This window comes from Papaver somniferum, chromosome 5, assembly GCF_003573695.1.
Source record: "Papaver somniferum cultivar HN1 chromosome 5, ASM357369v1, whole genome shotgun sequence".
NCBI classification, from domain to species: Eukaryota; Viridiplantae; Streptophyta; class Magnoliopsida; order Ranunculales; family Papaveraceae; genus Papaver; species Papaver somniferum.
Window position 1 is genome coordinate 154,499,245 of NC_039362.1, and position 23,496 is coordinate 154,522,740.

At 36.5% G+C, this 23,496-nt stretch overlaps 2 protein-coding genes across 2 annotated transcripts; both read left to right on the forward strand.

Annotated features, from left to right (window-relative positions):
• The first annotated feature begins 4,114 nt into the window (after window positions 1-4,114).
• On the forward strand, window positions 4,115-11,459 carry LOC113283271 (eukaryotic peptide chain release factor GTP-binding subunit ERF3A-like). Its single transcript, XM_026532478.1, has 19 exons — window positions 4,115-4,253; window positions 4,443-4,496; window positions 4,608-4,685; window positions 4,971-5,027; window positions 5,122-5,223; window positions 5,704-5,815; window positions 6,524-6,569; window positions 7,003-7,074; window positions 7,381-7,443; window positions 7,523-7,677; window positions 7,778-7,842; window positions 8,509-8,659; window positions 9,341-9,446; window positions 9,539-9,674; window positions 10,213-10,277; window positions 10,389-10,553; window positions 10,714-10,786; window positions 10,878-10,940; window positions 11,058-11,459. Exons 1-18 carry the CDS (start codon window positions 4,250-4,252, stop codon window positions 10,913-10,915), a joined length of 1,542 nt encoding a protein of 513 aa, XP_026388263.1. The 5' UTR covers window positions 4,115-4,249; the 3' UTR covers window positions 10,916-10,940; window positions 11,058-11,459.
• A 1,045-nt stretch (window positions 11,460-12,504) lies between these two features.
• LOC113283272 (mitogen-activated protein kinase kinase kinase 1-like) lies at window positions 12,505-18,981 on the forward strand. Its single transcript, XM_026532479.1, has 8 exons — window positions 12,505-13,761; window positions 14,988-15,072; window positions 15,259-15,321; window positions 15,932-16,089; window positions 16,549-16,621; window positions 16,719-16,778; window positions 17,298-17,408; window positions 18,297-18,981. The coding sequence occupies exons 1-8, from the start codon at window positions 12,692-12,694 to the stop codon at window positions 18,504-18,506; spliced, it is 1,830 nt and encodes a 609-aa protein (XP_026388264.1). The 5' UTR covers window positions 12,505-12,691; the 3' UTR covers window positions 18,507-18,981.
• Window positions 18,982-23,496: the final 4,515 nt, after the last annotated feature.

Sequence of the window (23,496 nt, forward strand, 5' to 3'; positions counted from 1 at the left end):
CAACAGTGTTTACGACAAAGTTGTGGGGGTCGCAGCTGCAGTCTCAACAACACTTCATATATATCGTTCTTCTTGTAACAGTGAACAACGCCTTTGCAACAGTTATTTCTGTTGCGGTTTTTCTATTCAATTGTTTTACTCCCTTTTAATCAACTTTTGAGCTTTAAACATGTATTTTGAGATCATGATTAATATGAGGAGCTAAACCCCAACAATGGGATGACGGAGGAAACCCTATTTCACGCATGTGGTAGTTTTAATAATTCTTTATGACTTTTTACACTTATTTTAATTGATTCATGATTTTCACTAATTAGTTGTGATTTCGTTTGATGGTGTATGCTTAGACGTAAGAGCTTTTTATACACCATGCTTGTGATTTACATCTAAAGTTTTAAAAATCTATTTTTGGCAAAGAATAAGAGTCCATATTTTTAATATTTGAGCTATAATTGATTGGAGTTATTAATTGAGTCACATGAATGGAATTTGGTGGAATCCTGAATCTCAGTACCTCTCGATACTGTGACAGCTTTCCTTGTACATATTATATTAAGTCTAAAATCGAATCTCAACAAGTCCGAGAAACGAACACTTTACTTACCACTACAAAACTACATCACCATGCAGATTACTAACAGTAGAGTATGCCGTAATAATGTTCATTGGATACCATCTTCTTTTGATGTTCTTCCAATTATCTGTGATGGCTCTTATCAAGAATCTAATAAGACCGGTGGTATCGGCCTAATAATTCGTAATTGTGCAGGTACCCATCAAGCAGCAAGGTGCATCCACCTGAAAGAAATAAGAAGTGTTGAGCAAGCTGAATGCATGAGATTGTGGGAAGCAGTTAATTGGGCAAAAAGTTTACGTCTGGAAAGGGTGCATTTTAAGCTCGATGCAAAAACAGTCGTGGATGCAGTTAATAACATCAATGCTGCAATAGATTGGAGATTATTCAATATTATAAAAGATATTAGAATATTTTTTGAATTTTTTACCTCTTGAAAATGCTCTTATATTTCTAAAGAGGGTAATAAAGTAGTTAGAGTGGGATAGTTGTCTAGTACTTGGCTTGATTCCTCTCCTTTGGAGATTCAGTCATAGTTGTGTGCTGATGCTACTTATATCCATGGTTGATTTCAGTTAATATATCTCTCTTTTCGTTTCAAAATAAAATAAAGGAAACGTCTGAAGCCGGTTCAGAGGTATACAAAACTATGATTCTACAATTTTAGTCCTCCTCAAAAATCCACCATCAACACCAGTCTATTCAGTTTAATAAGGTTAATCACCATAAACCCCTATAATGGATATGACTAGTACCAAGCGACGACCAAGATAATTAGCCAGTCTACTTTACTTCTCAAATATTAACAACCGTCGGATTTGGTATATTACAGATCCATCTCCACGCTAAATTTCTTACATACAAGAAAATAAAATACAATCCCTTCACAAGCTCCAACGCTTCTCTCTCTCTGTCACTAACCAAACCATAGATTTCGAGAGGAGAATTTCTGAATATGGATGAGTAAAAAAATACCATTATCGCATGTTTTCCCTTTTCAATTCCTCGTTTCCAATTGATTCTTATGTTTTTTTGACAATTCTTTTTGTTACTTTCAGATTTAGGGTTTATGACTTAGTGTTTTAATTTGATATGTTCTTTTTTGTCACTATTAGGACTGATCGATTATGTATGTTTTGTATGCCCGTGGAGAATGCATGGTGAGATTGTGAATTTTGACAAGTTGTAAATCAGATTGTAAAGTGTAAATATATCAAAAAGTTTCTTTTGATGTAGAATTATTTTTCTGACTCTGTTAATTACTTGGAACTGGCAGAAACCGAAACCGACTCGGTCGGTTCAGAACCGAACCGATTTATTAATAATTTGTTATTTTAATCAGACCTAGAAACTTTAGGGACACATAAATACTAATAGCCTGTGTGGATAATTTTTAAGAATTTTCCTTTTAATTTCTAGAATTAAAAAAATAATCAGAATCTTGTTTGGGAACGCGATTTCAGAATAACTTGCAGAAGCAAAAACATTAATCATTTGTGAAACATAATCTTTTTGCTTTTGACTTATGGGATTGACAACTGCTCTTGGAGAAGCAGAAACACTTGTTCTCTTGATATCCGGACACCCTCTAAGCATGGCTTGCCCGATCCATCTTGGTTTTTAGACTAGGCGATCTATAGGGCTGAACATGGTTTGGTTTCGGTATGGTTTTTGGTATAAAAAAAACTCGAAATCGTAGTTAGTTTTGAAAACCGATGCAACCATTAAGCATATTCGGTTTTGTTCGGTTCGGTTCCGACTCTGTTCGGTAAAAAACTGTCGTCTTTTGATTAACCGACACGTAATTTTTTTCTATCTTCAAAAACTTTAAGTTCTGGATGTTGAACCATGAAATCAAATTGAAAATCAATATGTACAACAAAACATGTAAAAACAAAGCTATCAACTATGTGTTTTTTGTTAGAGTTATGAATTGCTGAATTTATTCAGAGAATCAAAAATATGCAAATCAATATGTTTGTGAAAATCACTAGGTACAACATTGCTTCAAAAACAACGATTGATGCAGCAACAACAATTTGGTACAAAATTGCTTCAAATCCATAAAACTCTGGTACAAAATTTCTTCAAATCTTATAGTTATAATACATACGAATGGGAAAGATAGATAGAATTACATACTTATTAATTATTAATAGGTAAAAAATTATTTCAAAATCAACATCTGCAATTAGGTACCCAATTACATAGAGAACTTAAACCTTTCCCCACCCGAAAAAAAGTTTAACTTGAAAGCTTTCGTACCAGCATCATCTACCACACTACCATCAACTACCCACTAGCAAATCCACCATTCACACCAATTATCTTCACTCACTGCAGCCACAAAATTCACGATACATAATTTCTTTTTCAAATAGAAATCGAATGGGATCGAATTATACTTACTTGGTGGCAGCATGAGCACGTTTCCTAGCTTGAATTTCTTCAAGTTTTTCAAAAATGCTATCAAGTACGAACAAAACAACTCCTAAAAATTCTACGACTTATTAACCTTTCAAGAATGAAATATAGGAAATCAGAAATGAAATCCTAAAATCTTATTAACGTTTTGTGTTGGTTGTGGTTGTGTATATTGAAGGAGAAGATTCAAATAGTTCTCACTTTTCAGATCGTGGTGGCGTTGCTTCTGGAAGATGAGGAGAAGAAGAAAACACGACGAAGTGAAGAATTAGTGTTGCTATATCATATGGAAAAAAAATGAAGATATAAAAATAATAAACCTAAAATAGATAGCTTGGATCAAATATAATAAAAAAAATCAATGATTATTACATTAATTCGGTTTTTGTTAATATCGGTTTAGTTTTGGGTAGATTTTTTTTTTTTAATCATGCGAAAGTTGGGCCAGGTCCCCTACCCGGAACCCAGCCAGTCGGGCCGGTCCCACTGCCTAACCCGACCAGCTAGCCCCATTCTACACAACACATTTATAGGATCCTCTTAGGGATCGAACTCTGGTCTCCTGCGTATGGAGTAGATGAGCATCAAATTGTACTAGGCAATTGTTCCCGGTAAAAACTGAATCAGAACCAATATTTGTCGGTCTCGTAGAACTAACAACCGTGATTGTACCATTAGGGTCCCGATCGGGTCCGTTTGGTTTAAAAATAACCGGTTCCGATTACGATTTGCGGTTTAGGTTTCGTTTTGTGCAGACCTAGCAGTCCGCCCTATCTTGCCAGGACCTATTTGACCCTAGTCAAATTTCTAGGTCGGCTACTGATCCTTTGGCCGAGTCTGCGAGGTTTTTTTTTTTTTTTTTTTTGAAGCATAATATTAAATAAGAGGAACTAGGATACAATTTATCGTGGGTACGTTGTGCCTACAGAATCATAAAATAAAATTTGTCTAATAAAAGATGGGATAACCTGGTCCAATTTGTCTGCGAGGGTTAATCACGATAACTCCCTAAATTGAATTTGTCTAGAACCAAGCGACGGCCAGGATAATTAGCCAGTCACCTTTGCTCTAAAATATTTACTGCCGTAGGATTTTGGTATATTACAGCTCCACCTCCACGCTACAATCCTCGCACACACAAAAAAAAAAATAGAATTCCTTCACAAGCTCCAGCGCTTCTCTCTCTATTGTTCTCTCCTCTCTGTCTCTAACCAAACCCTAGATTGCGAGAGGAGAATTTCAGAATAAACGATGAGTAAGAAGATGTCACCATCTCCGTTTTCCCTTTTCAATTCCTCGTTTTCAATTGATTCTTATGTTTGTTTTACAATTCTCCCTGTTACTTTCAGATTTAGGGTTTCTGATTTAGTGTTTCGACTTGATATGTTCCTTTTTCTCACTATTGAGATTGACCGATTATATTATGTTTTTTGATGATTACTAGATATCGAAGACGAAATCCAAAAAAGCATCCAGTCCTTGGAGTTGGACTCCGCAGGTGGGAAACTCTACCACCTGATTAAATTGTTTTTGGTTTTTCTACTTTAGAATCGGAATTATTTTCTAAGTGATTTCATGTCTTTTCTTTTTTTGGTTGATTGTTTATCAGATGATAACAATGGAGAAATCGCTGCTCCTGAAGAAATGAAATCTGAAGAAGTTGAGACACATGATAAAATGGAGGAAGGTTAGTTCTATGGCTTAGTACTCTGTATGTGTTTCTGACTATGATTTTAGGGTTTCAATTTTATGAATCTGTGTCTCTATTAGCTCAGTGCTACCAAGGATTGGCTAGGAAACAAATATGTAGACTGTAGTACTTTGAATCGTTAACCAAGAATTTTGTGAAATTCTCAGTATTATACTGAATAGATAGCAGTCATATTAGTATAAAATTGTGCTTTCCTTAATTGATAAGGAACTAAGATGTTATCTAATTAATGCTAAGTTATCCGTGTTTCCGTTCTGGTAGATGATGTCAAGGAAGAGGTCCACTCAAGTGATCAACATTTGCACTCAGAGCCTACTGGTATTCGTAATGTTTTTGCTTTGCTTTGAAGTTGTCGTATCAATATTTTGAACTGTCAGTCTAACTTCTGTGTTATATATTAACTTCATTTCAGTTAAAGACGAGGAAATGCCTAGTCCAGAAAAAGCTAAAGAGGTAGAAGAGAAGGAAGAACAGACAAAGCGGCACTTGAATGTCGTTTTTATTGGTCATGTTGGTAAGTTCGCCTAATCTTCGCGTTCCATTAGTTATTTTGCTGCATTGCAATGGTATGAACAGTGGTATTATAGAATTGCTGAATGTGATGATCCGCCATCATATAGTAATTCAGATATTAGACAAAAAATGCTTAAAAATCTATCAATTTCATATGTATGTTTGAAAGCTTGTTATTATCTCTATAACTGTTCGAGGATGGAGTCTCGCCAGGGTGAGATGTAAATCTACTTTGGTTGAGGCTGAAGCATGCACGCTGCATCAAAGCTAGCTTAATCACATATGGGTTTGGTAGTTGAGGAATATATGCCTCATTTCTTCCATTCTTGTAAATGTATTTTGTTGCATAACCTTGAGGATCACTGTGCTGGTGCTTATCTCCTGCTGAATATTGCTGTTTGGTATTAGATATAGTAGGAGAAGATTAGTCAATTGGGTATTATCTCATTCATCCTCACATCTATGCTTTATCCGAGTGCAGATGCCGGTAAGTCCACAGCTGGTGGGCAAATTCTTTTTCTCAGTGGTCAGGTGGATGATCGAACAATACAAAAATATGAGAAGGAAGCCAAGGATAAGAGTCGTGAAAGCTGGTTAGACAATCCATTGTTTTTTACGATGTCCATTACCGTATATTTATAAATTTGCATCTGCTGTCCCTTTTTATCTCTAGATCGCAAGTTGGAACATTAATTTAGTCGATTTCTTGTGCAAAATCACCTTAAAGTCATGCCTCAATTATTGTGATATGAATCATCTAACGGAAGTCTGCCTCAGGTAGTCTAAACTATATCTGTAGTTGCTTTCTGGTTAGATGTATTGCTTGGGGCCTATCCTATCATGGACCTTAGAACATCAGCCTTACTGATTAGAGGTGTTGGTATAACTATTATTGATGGATTCCAATACAGAATAAGTTCTAAGTTATACATGGTTGAAGCGTGGTTTAAGTTGCATGTCGCTGACACAATTTTTATCTTTTTTGTTAACGGGAATGGCATGTTCTGTTTAATATCATTTTCTTTCACAATGATCTCATATGAGTGGAGGATCTCATTTCAGTTAGTACATATATATATATATGTATGTATGTATGTATGATCCAAAGATGGAGATGATTGGCAGACAAACATTTGATTTTGTGTGCTTATTTAATAAAAATATGGAAGTTCCGTTATATGACCATACTTCTTTGGTTGCACACTTAAAACATCTTTTATTTAGAAACCTTTTTTTTTCTTTCTATTTGGATAAATTATGGGATTGAACCTAATTATTTTCCCCCTTCCTCTGTGTACTAGGTACATGGCATATATAATGGACACAAATGAGGAAGAGCGTGTAAAGGTTTGTTTCTTACAGTATTTAAACTTTGTGCATGCCTTGTATATTCTTTTTCAAGTTGAAGCATGCCAAAGGCGTTTGCATTGATCTCATACTTAAAGCTGCGACATTGCATCCTCTTTATTGCAACTAGGAACATAGGAGTAGATAGAACTTCACGAAATGAATCATTGTATAGAAATTTTTGAGACTTAATAGCGAGATGTGTCTATCACAGCCCATCAAAATTACTTCTTTTTCCTTGAAGAGTGTGGGGTCGTCCCATTTGAAAGAGTTGCCACATGTTGATACTGATGTTTTGAATGTTGAGACTAGACGCGGTCGCTATGAAAGCCGCTGCTAATTACTGATCATAGATAACCATATGACCATGACACTACTTTTTTTTATCCTGGTTACTGAAATAATACATGTTATTCGATAATGTGTTCTGCAGGGGAAGACAGTGGAGGTTGGTAGAGCACATTTCGAGACGGAAAACACGAGGTTCACAATCCTGGATGCCCCGGTATTTTTTTTTCCCTCTCTTGAGGCTCTTTTCTTTTCATTTATCTCAGTTCAGTAGGTTCGTCTTATTAATGATTTAAATGTTGCCCAAAGAACTCAATTAGTTCACTTATTTATAATAAGTGGAGAGCCTCTCATAGGAAATAGAATGTGACATTCGAAATTAGATCTGTGTTTCTATGGTATCAAAATTACAAGCAAGGATGGTTGTAATTTGTTACCCACATTTTTGAATCTGAACTTGGCCCGATGTCTCTGTGTTCCTTTTTCACTTCTGTTCTAATTTTGCCTCTTATGGTTTCTTCAGGGTCACAAAAGCTATGTCCCGAATATGATCAGTGGAGCCTCTCAAGCGGATATAGGGGTGTTGGTAAGTTTTGGCTGGTAATGGGTAGTTCTTAAATTTTTGTTTCTGGGATTATTGAAGATTAATGATTGTTAATATTCAGGTAATTTCTGCTCGGAAAGGAGAGTTTGAAACTGGATATGAAAGAGGTGGACAAACCCGAGAGCATGTCTTACTTGCCAAAACCTTGGGTGTTTCCAAGTTGCTCGTTGTAGTAAACAAAATGGACGATCCAACTGTGCAGTGGTCCAAAGAGAGGTGCTTTATCTTGTTTACCCGTCTTTATATTTTTTCACCTTTTTTTTTGGTTTTTTCTTTTAGCTTCCAGATTTTTCCTAATGAACAATCATTTCCTTAGGTACACTGAAATAGAATCAAAGATGATACCTTTCCTTAAATCTTCGGGTTACAATGTGAAAAAAGGTAAAGGTCCATTTGCTTAGTTCCTTGGTGCTTTTAGATGTTAGATATTGTGTACAATACTTCATTACCTCCACTCAGATACTAGATTTTTATCGTGGCTCCAGCTTTATTGGTTTGCATTTCAGATTCTCATTTATAGCCAGTCTAATTTGACAGAACGTTCCTCCTAGGAGTGATAACCATATAATGGTCAGTGTAAATTCGTTGCACACACATAGGTACTTCATGTCTATTTTATGCACTGGTGTTGTCCCAGTCCTACTAACCCCAGTCGCATCATTACCTATTACCATATAGTGTTGGGTCTTTGCGAGCAAGTTCCACTACAATTGGGTATTTAAATTTATGCCCGAGCAATTTATTTACATTTAGATTGTTTTATATAACCCTTGTGCTACCGTGAAATTTAAATACTGTAACTTAGTTACCCTGATTCCCTTAAGATTGAAAATACTGTAACAAGAACATTTAATGTATGATTTTTGAACATTTAATGCATGAATTTCGCTTTTTACGGCAATTTGTAAGAAATCCCTTGGAATCTCTTGAAGGGAAATATGCTGCAAACGTTCTGATATTAGAGTGTATACAATCTCTTGCTGTATCCTGTGCTTCTAACTTTTTCGGGTGAATATTTAACGAGTGTACTTTGTTGGTAACATGTAGATGTTCAATTTCTTCCCATTTCTGCTCTGCTTGGTTCAAACATGCAAACACGTTTGGATAAGAGTATTTGCCCTTGGTGGGATGGACCATGTCTTTTTGAGGTTATGGATGTTATTGAAGTTCCTCTGAGAGATCCTAAGGGTCCAGTCAGGTAAGACATTTATAGTTTCTTTTTTCCCTAAACTTTTGTTAGTCTACGCATATGTGAGTTTACATCGTGTTTGTCGTCTCTATTGTGTATTCTGTTTGTGGAGTGAGTTATGCACAATAAATTTACTTATGTCCAGTCCTTGTTGGTAATTGTTCTGGCTAGTCACGAAGTACTCAACCCCTCATTGAATTGAAGTCAGTAATGGATTTATAAGTGCTTATTGATTGATTTTCTGCTCCCAGGGTTGTGTTACCGGTTTTACTTTTTTAAATCTCATTAATTTCCTCCCACTGGCATAAATTTTTAATACTACTTTCTAAGAAAGCAGAAATGAAGAAAATTTTGTTAAGACCACCGCAATCACTGTTTTTTATATAGGGTGTTAGGATTAGGATTTAATGCCTGGCTGTTGTCCTTCCTTTTCTTCTTGTCAAGTAACTAGAATCTCGTTCTCATCTCTGTGACAGTAATAAGTGACTAATTTTGCACCTCACCTCACTGCACAGTGCGGTTCCTTTTCCCCTCTTTTTTCTTGTCGAGTAATTTGAATCTCATTCTCATCCCTGTGTGAAAATAACAGTATCTAATTTTGCACAGCACGGTTCCTTTTTCCGGCGTTAAATTGCGTTATTATCTTTCATTTATTTTATCTCTTATCTCTCATTATTTTGCTTCTATCAGGATGCCAATTATTGACAAGTTTAAGGACATGGGAACTGTTGTTATGGGCAAAATTGAATCTGGCAGTATCAGGGAGGGAGATAATTTAGTGGTTCTTCCCAATAAGGTAATCTATTATTTATCTTATAATTGCGTTTTTCTCGGGTTTATTTCCGCTCAGAGAGGGTAAGATTTAGTATAAATTGATTTTTTTTACAGGCTCATGTTAAAGTGCTTGCTGTATATTGTGATGAAAACAAAGTAAGACGTGCTGCTCCTGGTGAAAATGTACGTGTTAAATTATCTGGGATTGAAGAGGAAGACATATTGGAGGGTTTTGTGTTATGTAGTACTGGTAAGCTCCATTCTAGAATGATGCATTTTGCTATTTGGCCAGCTTTGTATGTTGAAATCCATAAACGGTGTTCAGAACTGACATGGGAAGTATGAAAACTTGAATTCTCTGGTATCAGTCTTGGGCTCATCCATGTTAGGGAAAGTGGATGCCTTCCTTACATTTTTAGCTTCAACCTTCAAGCCTTGCATCTTAATTGTGGTCCCTTAGTGCTTTGTGAACACTTTTATGTATAGGTGATATTCTGTTAATGAATGATAATGGGAAAGAGAACATATCATTAGTCTAGCTGGCTCTCGAAGTGTACAATGGTTTATCATTTTTAACTGATCTGAGCTAAAAGTTCCTTTTCCAATATCGTGCTATACGTTCGTGTATTCTTACGCTGATAAACTACTTTGTTTTACTTGCTGTGGTAGATGCTTTTCTGATCTCTTTTTCTTACTGTATATTTGCTGTCCGATCCCTGTTCCTAGTTCTCATTGTTATTTTCCACTTTCCTCATGCACACTAAGCGGTATTACATTCTTCCTTGCAGCAAATCCAATAACTGCAGTTACCGAGTTCAATGCCCAACTGCAAATCCTGGAATTGCTCGATAATGTATGTATTATGCCTTCGGGGTTTCTTCAATTTGGCTTTCCTGCTGGTTCTTTCTTCTATTTTCATACTTACTGTGACTCAATTGTCTTCTATTTTTTTTTCTTTCCCCAGGCTATTTTCACTGCAGGTTACAAGGCAGTTTTACATGTTCATTCTGCTGTTGAGGAGTGTGAAATTGTTGAGCTACTAGCACAAATCGACCCTAAGACTAAGAAACCCATGAAAAAGAAGATTCTTTTTGTAAAGAATGGTGCTGTGGTTCTATGCCGGATTCAGGTGAACTCTTGGGGTGCTTTAAGCTTCGTTCACTAGATGTTTTCATTTTCCAAGTCTATATCTGTTACGGGCTTCGCTTATCATCCACCCTTAACAGGATTTTATGTTCCTGATAGTGTTTTTTTTTTTTTGCTGATTTGGTTTGTTTTGTATTTTCCAGGTTAGTAACTTGATATGTGTAGAGAAGTTCTCAGATTTTCCGCAGCTTGGGCGATTTACCTTGCGTACTGAAGGTAATATGCCATTGTCAATTATTAAATAATGTCTTTCAACTTCTTATATTGGTGTATAATACTAATAGGTCGTTATGGTATTTGTTTGCAGGAAAAACAGTGGCAGTGGGGAAAATTATTAGCATGTAGATTTCCATATCAGCTTTCTCTGATTGTAAGTAGCATAACATTCATTTTTCACATATAAGAAGGATATAAGTTTACTTGTTTACAAGGTTAAGTCTCTTTCTCTCTTTTTGTTTATGTTTATGTTTTGTTGTGGCCTACTCAGACTTCTGCGGGATCGAGGATTGCACATTAATCAAGGCTTAGATGTTGCATACGGCTCAAGGCATATGTTGCACTTATCAAATACAGCATGGCTCAAGGCACATATGTTTTCCTTCTTTTGAAATTTATGAACTCTGTAAAACCTTTGAGATGGTTACTGAGATATGCTTATTAGGGGTGTTTGTAGTAGTAGCTCATCCTTCTGTTGGTTGTGGGATGAATTTACTCTGGTTGGTACAGATCCCTGTAGCAAAAGTTGGTTAGAAGTTGGAATATTATTCCAAAGAGGCAGTTTGTAATACCCTATATAAACTTGAATTTTGGTTGGTGATTTATAGACATCTGATCAGAGCACTTATTAAAAAAGTAAACAGTACTCTACTAGAGTTGCTTTGGGTTTCTATCAGCTGGTCTTAAATGCACGTTTTGTTTGGATATGTTGGGCTTAACTTATTTTTATATCTGATATATGAAGAAAGCTAACTCCAATATTACCAACTGACATAGCAACTTTAAGAACACTGATCTGGAAATGCAGACATGACGGATTGTTCATAACATTGTAAACTAAATCCCTCGGGTCTTCGTCCTCTATTTCTCTACCTATTATATAGTTCCCGTTCCAAAGAGAGACTTCTATTGTCCCCTGCACTTCTTCACAGTAGTAATAAGTATCTCCGAGGTACCTTCCTCGGCTTTGGAAAAACTAATTGCTTGGCCATCATTAATCAGAACACGTATGTAAATGTGTACATGTACAGGTAAAACAATGTGGTCAAACTGAAAGGACGGGCACGAATACGATACATAACCACACTCCTTCCATGAAAGTCAACTTCTTATTTCTTAACCTTACTCCTCCAGCAGCTTCCATTTGGCACTCGTTACTTAAAAGACTCGCAATTGTGGTGCAACCTGCTGTAAAGTCAATATAAAATACTGTTTGACGAAACTCCTTATTTTATTAGTCAATTCTCCCGAACCCATTTCTCACTCCCGAAACTAGTACACCATCCTGATTCCCGTGGCTATCAGTTTTTGGTTGGTCTTTACATCACCAGAAATGAAATATTTTAAACTTTAAACCCGAGTATCTAGTATTGGCGGCACTCGTGTTTAATGGTACCCTCGGCAGCCAAAATTTGGTGTAAATAGTTGGGGTTAGCAAGGGTTATATCGTCTTTCTCCAACCGGAAATCTAGCTGTCGTTGACTGGTTAGTCAACTCAGGCAGGCATATCTGAAGTCAACTCAGTAGTTTGAATCTGTTGCTGATGTTTTTACCGAGTTTGCCAGTGCATCCACTGATTGATTAGCGCATGTACAGCTCCAGTCTGGGCTGGAGTTTCACTACCCTCCACCACACCAACTACACAAGGAAGAAGAAAGAAAAGTAGTTAATAATAATAAATAAAAGTAGTAGTAATAGAACAACACCAACAAACACCATATAAAAAACAGAAACACACACAGAAAGGCAAAAAAGAAAAGGAGAAAAAGAGGGTTAGATTAGATATAAGCAAAAAGGGACGCCATTCTTGACTTGATTAGATATAGAGTAATTATTATTACTGGTGTAACTTACTGGTGACTGATTCTCGGATGATGGCACCAGATTATCACACTATTCATAGATATGAATCATTTATCTCGATTTTTGGGTCAAAACTCTAGCAACAAAATGGATCGGAAACATCGGCAGCAGAAACAGCAGAGAAAAGTAACGCCAAGGCTCGATCGAACAATTGCTAAGAAATACAGTAATGATGATGATGAGTATGATGCTGGTGAAAGAGGAAGAGGTGCTTCTACATCGTTTTCTTCTTCCTTATCTGCAGAAGAGGATTATTCTTCTATTTTAAAAACTCGTTCACTTGATATTCCTCCAAGTTGTTACCCAGATCGTAGTTTTAGAATTGAGGGTAGTGATGGTGGTGAAATTGATAGGATTTGTTTAAGTTTAGGGCTTTCTGGTCCTGAGGATTTTGCAATTTCTCCTAGCGATTGGAAGGAGAGTAGAGCTAATTCGTCATCTGATCTCAATTCTAATCATTTCTATCGTAATGATTCTCTTGTGAGTAATAGAATTAGTAGTAGTAATAGTATTGATGACAAATTGGAAATAAATAAGGTTGATGTGGTTGTTGATGATGTAGTTAATAGTGAATTTCAAGCTAGGGTTAGGGTTACTGATGATGCGATTTGTTCTTCTTCTACTGTTATTACTCCTGGTTCTTCAAGTAGTGATGCTGCTGTAGCAGTAATAGTAAATGGAGGAGGAGGAATTAAGGGTGTTCGACCACCACTTCTCGCTCCCCCGCCTTTTCTCACTCCTCCACCTTCGTTGTCCCGCCCTGTTCTTGATAATTCAGGATCAACTTGGGATCTGATTAGTTCTTTTGCTCCGGATGACTACAATAGCCTCAAAAGAGGTTCGTCATTAGAAGCAAATTCTTTGGATGAAGATGAACATGAAGAGGTGGAAATTGATAGGACGGTCATTGATAGGGATGAAGACGGACCAAGGTTAGGAGAGACTGATTCTTCTTCATTCACAACGTCAAATGATGAAGATTCTTCAAGTACGTCAACAGAACAGAACACCATTTCACCTAATGGTAGGTTCAGACGAAACATTAGGACATGGACTAAATGCACTTTTCTAGGAAGCGGTTCTTACGGAACAGTGTATGAAGGATTCAGCGAGTAAGTATCCTGCCTTTCACAACTAAGCTTATTTATCCTTTCTATTTTACTATTTCATACATGTTGATATTCTGTAGTTTGCTCTAGCCTAGGAAATTCGAATGCCTTCACTTGCAAAGCTTACTTATTATACCGTGTAATTTCATAAGGGTAATGCATTTCTGTATGGAAATCACGGCTTGCTAAGGAAGATAGTGCCCTGGTTTACTAATTATTGCATTTTTCTTGATTTGTTTATCTCACTTGCCACTATCAATTCATCAAAATAATAATTTGAATTGCTTTATACCACCAAATTCTAAACACTTAATAGCTCTATGAAGAGTGTAGATTTGCAGCACTAGGTAGATCTAAGTAGATTTGTTGCATTGTCTCCAGACACTGTTATCTGTGTAGATGTGTGGTAGAAGCATAAATATATGCATCATATTAGCTCTTCCAAGGAAGAAGTTAGTAGAAGAATAGTGTAGAGTCAACCGTAGCATTTCTCAGTTCATCACTTCTGAGTAGGTGTTTCTAATTTTGCTTGCTGATTGGTATGTTTGCCATTGCTCCATTGTGCATTTGTTATAAGTGTGCAACAGTTGAGTTGGTCAGGCACTTGGTGGATGTATCAGGAGGTCTGGGATTCAAACCCCACTTGCATCTGCTTTGCCTAACTACCTGTACTCTGTAGGTAGCAAGCCTCTACCTATAAAGAGGTTTTAAATTGCTATATCAACTAAACCAGTAAAGTTTAGTTAACCTAAAGCGAAAGAGAATACATTGAATCTGACATTCTGACTGTAAAGAAGAAACCAAAAGACCCTCAACAAACAGGTGCATAGGATTAGGGGTACACTTAAACTATGTGAAAGTCTAGTACAAGTGAACTAAAGAAAAGAGAAAACTAGATATCGTTGCTTAATTTCATGTGGCGCTAAGCATGACATTTTAAGTCCGGACATGTATAGCACAACACCCATTTGAAATATTTCAACACCAGGTACACATGGCGCCTCCTGACATTCTTTTGTAAGCTTAAGGTTCATGTACAGCACTTTCTTCTTTTTGTTAAATAGTTGGATATACTGGGAACACGATGTTCCAGAGAGCTCGTGGATTTAAGCAGGCAATAATAATGATGCATGGAAATTTCCTTGCTCCGAGGAAAAAAGTGATTCGTTCGATATATAATTCGAAGCAGTTTTGCAACCGGAGCTCATCACACCACTTTTTGTCTGCAGTGACGGGTTCTTTTTTGCTGTGAAGGAGGTCTCTTTACTCGATCAAGGAAACCAGGGAAAGCAAAGTGTATATCAGCTAGAGCAGGTTAGACATTTTGATAATTGTGACAAGATAAACTTTTGGATTAGCTTATGCCGTCATGCCTCTTGCATTCATGAATGGAAGAGTCCTTGCCACTATACAGGCTGTACTTACTGCTTAAGATGCTTAACTGATAATTTTACTCGCATTAAACGCCTTCTGACTCTAGCTTCTCGCTTATTGCTTCAGGAGATCGCACTGCTAAGTAATTTTGAGCATGAGAACATTGTTCAATATCTTGGAACAGACAAGGTAATGCTTCTTATACATTTGAATTGGTTTTTGGTTTCTGATTTTTTATTTCCTATATATTTGTACAAAGTTGGCATCCTGAACGAGGTTTTGCACTTACTAATTTATTTTAAGGAGAATGTGATATACTGTTGTACTAGGCAATGATAGACTGAAGTACTAAGGAACTAAAAACTCTGTTCTAATTAGACACCCCACCTTTGCTTAAAAAATAAACTTAAGTAGACTAATAAGTAATAAGTCTAGGCAACATTGGCAAGGTAGTGATAGTCGGTCTTCATATTAAATTTTTTTTAGGAAAGTAATTCGGAAGGTGGTGTGACATCACCTCACCTGCCGGGTGCGTTATACACCTCATATATTGTTGCACTTGCATGCATCACTTTAAAGTTTGTTTGTCATCTGTCAGTCTTGAAAGTGTTGCAATAAGCTACCTTTCTCGTCAATCCCACGTATCTATAGATATTCTTAGCAGAGACATATATTCACATATGTCAACTTGATTTTAAAACTAATGCTATAAATAATTGAGGATAAGGGTATTCCAAATGCTCCTTTACGTTTCCAGAAATAGTTAATTGATTGCAATTTTTACATACTAATTTTTCAGGCTGAAGGTAAACTTTATATCTTCCTCGAGCTAGTTGCAAAAGGTTCGCTTGCACAGTTGTATCAAAAGTATGATTTAAGAGATTCTCAAGTCTCTTCATACACAAGGCAGATTCTCCATGGTTTGAAGTATCTGCATGATCGAGACGTGGTTCACAGGTGATACATCTGAACTTTTTAGTGTAGTGCTTAGCTACTGATTTGTCGTTGAACCTGAGGTGAACATTCTTATGTTGGTTTATTGCCAAGACCATCTGTTTATGATAAATATCAGTGAGCTCCAGCCTTCAGTGTGATACTTCGAAGATCTTTTTTATACTCAGACTCTTAACATTCTCGGATGTTTTTACTAAATGGAAATTTGAAGAATTTGAATCTATTCGGTACCTGCTGATGATAAGTATTCTGATTGTCATAAGACGAACCTATAAAGATAATTTTCATTCATATTTCTTTCCTCGTCCTGCTGTCTTTATCAACATTTCTGGACCGTAGTTTTATTTTGTCTGATTACTTGAAATGTAAAGAAAACAAAAAATCACTACTTACCTAGTAGCTTTGATAAGGACCTTCTGTGATACCATTTTGACGCATCCTGCCTTCTTTGTCATCTCCTAGGGATATTAAATGTGCCAATATACTGGTGGACGCAAATGGGTCTGTAAAGCTTGCTGATTTTGGATTGGCAAAGGTTCTTTTACCCTCAGCATGTTAGATCATTTTTTTTTCCTGAAGCTTTTGAAACTGTTGCTAAAATCTTCAGATTGCTTATTGTTATATGCCTTCAGACAACCAGATTAAACGATGTGAAATCTTCCAAAGGAACTGCATTTTGGATGGCTCCCGAGGTTTGCATCACATCTTTTACAATTATTTAATGTTTTTATACAGTTGCATTGAACTGTTGAAGTGTTTCATTTTTAATTAAACAACCATAGTGAAACTATCGAACTTTCTTGAAGGCATGGATTTTGATATCCACCCATTTCCATTCGGAGCATAAGAAATTGGCCGGCATAGTCAACATCATTTGCTTAATGTGTAAACTTATAGCTTTACAAACTATATGCATGACACTCATCCTGATATTTTCCCTCTAGCGTGTGCATCAATATCTTGCATGCGTAACTTGTCAGATAAAGAATTTGAGCGGTAGATTTAGAAAGCTTTTTGTCTGGAAGTCCATCTGATGCCCTATAAGTTTCCATCCACCTCAACATGTTTAGTTCTATCATGTTTAACCGGAATGTGGTTAATGCTAATGACAACGTTGCATTACTGCCTGCCTTTTGGATTCAATTATGAGATAGTGTGTCGTTTAGCAAGTGTGCTTGAGTTTTTTAATATTCATGTTTATTTGTTCGCAGGTTGTTAATCGGAAGAATACTGGCTACGGACTTCCAGCTGATATCTGGAGCCTTGGGTGCACAGTCTTGGAGATGTTAACTCACCAACTTCCGTATGCTCCTCTAGAATGGGTAAGCACTGCATTTTGACAAGCTCAAATATTTCGTTCTTGTAGTGTTGCTCTTCTCTTGCAGTGGTTCTTTTGTGGGTTTCAGTATCTGATAATCCAAGGATTCAGTAGGAAGTCATTTTAGTTTGCCTAGTTGCTTTTTAGTTGTGCAGTTTCCCATTTAACTCTAGCTTACTAACATAGTAAGAAGCTAATTAGTTCTCTAAAGCTCACATAATAGTGTTTCGCTTCGCTTGAATTTGCTCAAGTCTGGTCAACAGTTTCATTATGCATATAACTCATACGATATTTTTTAGATGCTTGATGATGATATATGAGATTGGTCCTAACCAATTCCACATGTTGTAGTATAGGCTAATCCCCACAAAAGTAAGTCTTTTAAATACTTGCTACAAACTTATTGTTTGATCAACCATCTACTTCTTAGAACTCTGATTACATGAAATTTCATGATGTTAGTTCAATACTGTAATAAACTGTTTCGATGAAAGAGAACCTGTGCAATATATTTTTGCTGGTTTCCTTCTGTACAAGGAGCTAGGTTTGAGATATTAGATAAGATTGATGGTCTGTAAAAGGGCTCATATCAAAAATAGCTTCATAGTTCATACCAATGGTTCTCACAAATTAGTACCACTGAACAAAGTAGGGATGGAGTAGGAATGTTTATGTACCTGCCTCCCTACAGCATACCTACAGCATATCTGGATATTATCCATCACTCGTTTCGTCGTGGTATCATCTGTAGTCGCTGTTAATTAATTTTATCTGCTATTTGACATATTTGCGGCATTCCACTTATAAAAATGAAGTTATACACCCATTTGAATATTACGTGTTTAAAGATTAACAGCATTGTTCCTCTCTCTTTCTGTCTCTCTCACGACAGATGCAAGCAACTTATAGAATTGGGAAGGGTGAACCACCATCTGTTCCTGAAAACCTTTCACCAGATGCACGTGACTTCATCCTCAACTGCTTACGAGTTAAACCAGAAGATCGACCGACTGCTGCTACGCTTTTAGATCATCCATTTGTGAGGAGGTCTCTGCCATCATCCTCTGGTTCTGACTCTCCTTTTCACAGTAGGTGGAGATAACCTACGTTCTCATCTCTCTACAATTTGAGATTGAGGTAATCTGGTAATATCCACTTCCTTATCATGTGATTGATACTAGTGTACATATAGAAGCATGTCTATTATAGATTTTGCTGATGCCATGGCTAAGAGGGTTGGCTTGCTCCATGAAGGTGAAGTAGTGCATTTTGTTGGCAACCCTTGTTTCATTAATGCAATTAAGGTGTAGGGAGTTCCTTATAGTAGATTCAGTTAGTCGAGTTTTGTGGGGTCGCATTGACCTCTTTTTCTTGTATCTATCTTTTGTAAATCTCTGCTGTTAATACAATTTTTTTGTAAAAACGTTATCAAGTTTATTCGAAGGCAAGCTTTGAAGGTTGGTGCCAAGACTCTGCTTCTCCTAATATTTTTTTTTCCGTTTTTCTGTTTTATTAGTTAAAATTGATATCAGTGTTAATCATGTTGTTGTAATAAAGATAATGAAGATTTCGAGCTTTGTTATTGGCATTGATCTCTCTTACCATTGTTAAGATTTCTGCTACTCCTTGTTTCAGTTTCTCTTTGTTTGTTCTCACGGTTCAACTAAATATATTTCACCTCGGTAAGTTTCTTCGAAGTTCTAATTTGTTTTTCCGTAATTTGCTTTACAATGATCCCCTTAATCGAAAGAAAGAAGATGAGGAAAATGAAAGAAAGAAGAAGAGGAGACTCATCTCAAGAGGCACAGTAACTTGTTTTCGTCTGTGGCGAATCAAAACCACCCCTTACAAATGGATCTTATTCTTATAGACTTGCTTCCATTTGTGGTGAACCAAAGCCACCTCTTACAAATGCTTTTTGGGCATCCCAACTTTAAGCTCAATATGAGATTCAGTCTTCTTCTCTCCCACTAACAGTTTTAGTACCAAAAAGTTACGGAGTTCCATTTTAATTCACAAAAAAGAGAAACAAATTTTCAAGGAAATAAAGTCCTGTAAATTGATAAACAAAAACTACTAAATCACGAACCTGAAATATGCACGCTGGTTAAAATGGAGTGCACAAGATCGGGCTCTAGCTTTGTGTGTGAATCCTGCGATGTAGCAAACGTTTTTCAAATCTCGTGTTCGCTTATCAAATTCTTACTTGCCTCCATATTATCATGTAAGAAATGTGAACTAATGTATTCAATAATGTTGTTTGACAAGAGTACAGGACTAAGTCTTATATAGATTCATGGACTCGACAGAGAAGAAATATTACAGGAGGTGACTCACATATTACAGGAGGTGACCGACAAACTGTAATTAATACAGATACAAATAACAGCTGTAATAAACCAAGATCCCGTGGCTATGATTAACAGTAACAAAGCAGTTCGTACAGCGTACGGACGCGTGGCTAAGTCTAACACCCCCCTCAAACAGATGCACGTACCGCAAACATCAGTTTGTCCTTCAATAGGCTAAACTGTGATTTAGACAATCCTTTGGTAAATAAGTCGGCAATCTGACTTAGGGTATGAATATAAAAAACCTTCAGAAAGCTAGAACTAACCAGATCACGAATCATATGATAGTCTACTTCAATATGCTTTGTGCGGGCATGAAAGATTGGATTTGCAGTGAGACTGCCTGCACCAAGATTATCACAATATAAACGACAAGGAAGAGATAGGTAGACAGATAGCTCTTCGAATAAGTAGGAAAGCCACAAAATTTCAGCAGCTGCATTTGCAAGACCTCTGTACTCAGTTTCCGTGGAAGAACGAGAGATTGTGTGTTGTTTCTTTGAGGACCAGGATACTAAGTTGCCACCCACAAACACACAATATCCTGATGTAGATTTGCGTGTATCAGGGAACCCAGCCCAGTAAGCAGTTAAGATTGAACAATCACCCTCTTGTAAAGTAATACCTTGACCCAAATAGCCCTTAATATATCTGAGAATCCTTTTGGCAAGCTGTAGATGAATATCAGTAGGCCTGTGCATGAATTGGCTCACATAGTTAACTGCAAAACTAATATCCGTCCTAGTGAGGGTTAAATACTGAAGACCACCTAGTAAGTTTCTGTAAGAAGCAGCATCTGACAGAAAAGTGCCATCATAAGCAGAAACTCTTGGATCTGAGCCAACTGGAGTTCTGCATGGTTTACAACCAAACATATCATGCTTCCTAAGTAAATCCAGGGAATACTTATTTTGAATGAGAAGCATTTTGTCAGATGAAGAATCAAAAGCAACTTCAATACCCATAAAATAATGTAGAGAACCAAGGTCCTTCATTGCAAATTCTGACTTCAAAGATGTAATAAAAGAAGTAACTAGAGAATCTGAAGTCCCAACAAGAATAATATCATCAACATAGACTAGAAGAATCATCCTCTCAGAATTCTTGTGATAAATGAACATGGAACTATCACAGCTGGAATTTTTGAAGCCACTCTTAAGAAGATATCCACTAAATCTCTCATGCCAGGCTCTAGGAGCCTGTTTGAGCCCATACAAGGATTTTTAAGTTCACATACATGAGTAGGATGATCTGGATCCACAAAACCAGGCGGTTGTTCCATATAAACTTTTTCTTTCAAATTTCCATGCAAGAACGCATTACTCACATCTAATTGTATCATGCTCCACTTGTTTGAGATAGCTAAACTCAATACACATCTAATTGTAATGGCTTTAATAACAGGACTAAAAGTATCCTCAAAATCAATGCCATCCACTTGGTGATACCCCATGGCAACCAATCTAGCTTTATGTCTATCTATTGTGCCATCAACATGTAACTTAATTTTACATACCCATTTACATCCAAGTACATTCATAGAAGGATGATATGGAACATGATTAAAAGTATCATTTTCATGAAGAGCAGTATATTCATTCTACATAGCATTAACCCAAACTGGTAACTTACTAGCTTCCTTAAAGGTTTTGGGTTTAGTAGGTGGTTTAAGTAGAGTATCAAGAGCAATAGGAACAGGATGTTTGAATGCACTATTGGCTACAAAATCTTTAGATAGAGGCTTAGGAACATGAATACCTGATTTTGACCTTCTATGAACACCAGAAGTAGATGGTACTGTAGACATAGATTGTTCTGTAGGAGAAGGAACCAACAATGGTAAACTAGAAACTTCAGTAGTGGATGCAAAATCTTGAGATGTTTGCAGTAGAGAAGTAGAAGTTGGTACCACTGATATAGGAGAAGTAGACACCTCAGCAGAAGTAGCAGAAGGAAACTTAGCTTCATCAAAAACTACACGAGTAGTAACATATATTCTCCGAGTATGTAAATCCATACATCTGTAACCTTTGTGATGAATATTATATCCCAAAAATACACAAGAGGCTGATTTTGGACTAAGCTTATCTTTCCTATAATCTACTAGGTTTGGAAAGCATAAACATCCATATACTCTAAGAAGTGAGTAATCTGGTTTGGATTTGTATAAAACTTCATAAGGAGACTTGTAGGAAAGAAGCTTACTTGGAAGTCTATTTATAAGAAAGACAGCTGCCAAGAAGGAATCAAACTAGAACTTCTTAGGAAGAGAAGCATGAAAAGATAAAATATTTCCCATTTCTGTGATATGCCTGTGTTTTCTTTCTGCTGAACCATTTTGTTGATGAAGATGAGAACATGATATTCTCCAAGCAATACCACTTGAATCAAGCAATTCTCTAAAATGACCTTTGATAAAATCAAGAGCATCATCACACTGGAAATGTTTAATCTTGACATCAAAAAGATTCTCAACAAGAGATTTGAACAGCTTGAAACAATAAACACTGTCTGATTTATGCTTCATTGGATAAATCCATGAAAATTTTGTACAATCATCAACAAACAAAATATAATACTTGTATCCCAAATGAGATTGCACAGGGGCAGGGCCCCAAATATCACAATGAACTAACATAAAAGGTAAGCTAGAAATACTACCAGTAGCATGAAAAGGGAGACATTTGTTTTTAGCTAATTGACATGACTCACAGAAAGAAGAAATACATTTGGTTGATATTTTGATGGCAGTATTCATATCAAGTTTATGAAAAATCTTCTGTGCAGGATGACCTAGACTTGAATGCCATAAAGAAGAATAAGCTACTAAAGTTCAGAATGCAGTACCGTGTAGTGAAGTAGCACATGATGAAGCAGCATTATATGAAGTTGAGTGACCAGACAGTATTGGATAGAGGCCATCCTTCATGAAAATGCGGGGGTCTAACAACACCACCCAATATTTCTCTTAGCAATATGTATGGACTAACTCCGAAATACTTTCTAGAGAATCAACTAGACAGTCATATTCAATCTAGGTAAAAGTGTCTCAAGGAGTTAATATATCTCTCTTGTTTTGATTTACTCGAGCTAATAAAAATCAGCGAGTCTTTAATCAAACACAAGGAATAACTTGGATGGTACCAAAGACCAATATCCAAGGATCAATCAATATCAATCAACAACCGAAGGTCGGATTTCCAATTGATTGATTCAAACGCACAACCTGTATTATTTCAATTATATAAACAAATATAATGCGGAAATAAAAATAACACAGACACCAGAAATTTTGTTAACGAGGAAACCGCAAATGCAAAAAAAAAAACCGGACCTAGTCCAAATTGAACACACACTGTATTAAGCCGCTACAGACACTAGCCTACTCCAAGATAACTTCGGATTGGACTGTAGTTGAACCCTAATCAATCTCCCCCTGATCCAAGGTACAATTATGCTCCTACGCCTCTAATACCAGCAGGATACTGCGCACTTGATTCCCTTAGATGATCTCACCCATAACTAAGAGTTGCTACGACCAAAATCGCAGGCTTTGACAATAAACAAATCTGTCTCACACAAACAAGTCTATCAAAGGATCAATCTGTTTCCCACAGATAAACCCTAAAGGTTTTTGTTCCGTCTTTTGATAATAATCAAGGTAAACAGGAACCAATTGATAATCCGGTCTTATATTCCCGAAGAACATCCTAGAGTTATCAATCACCTCACAACAATCTT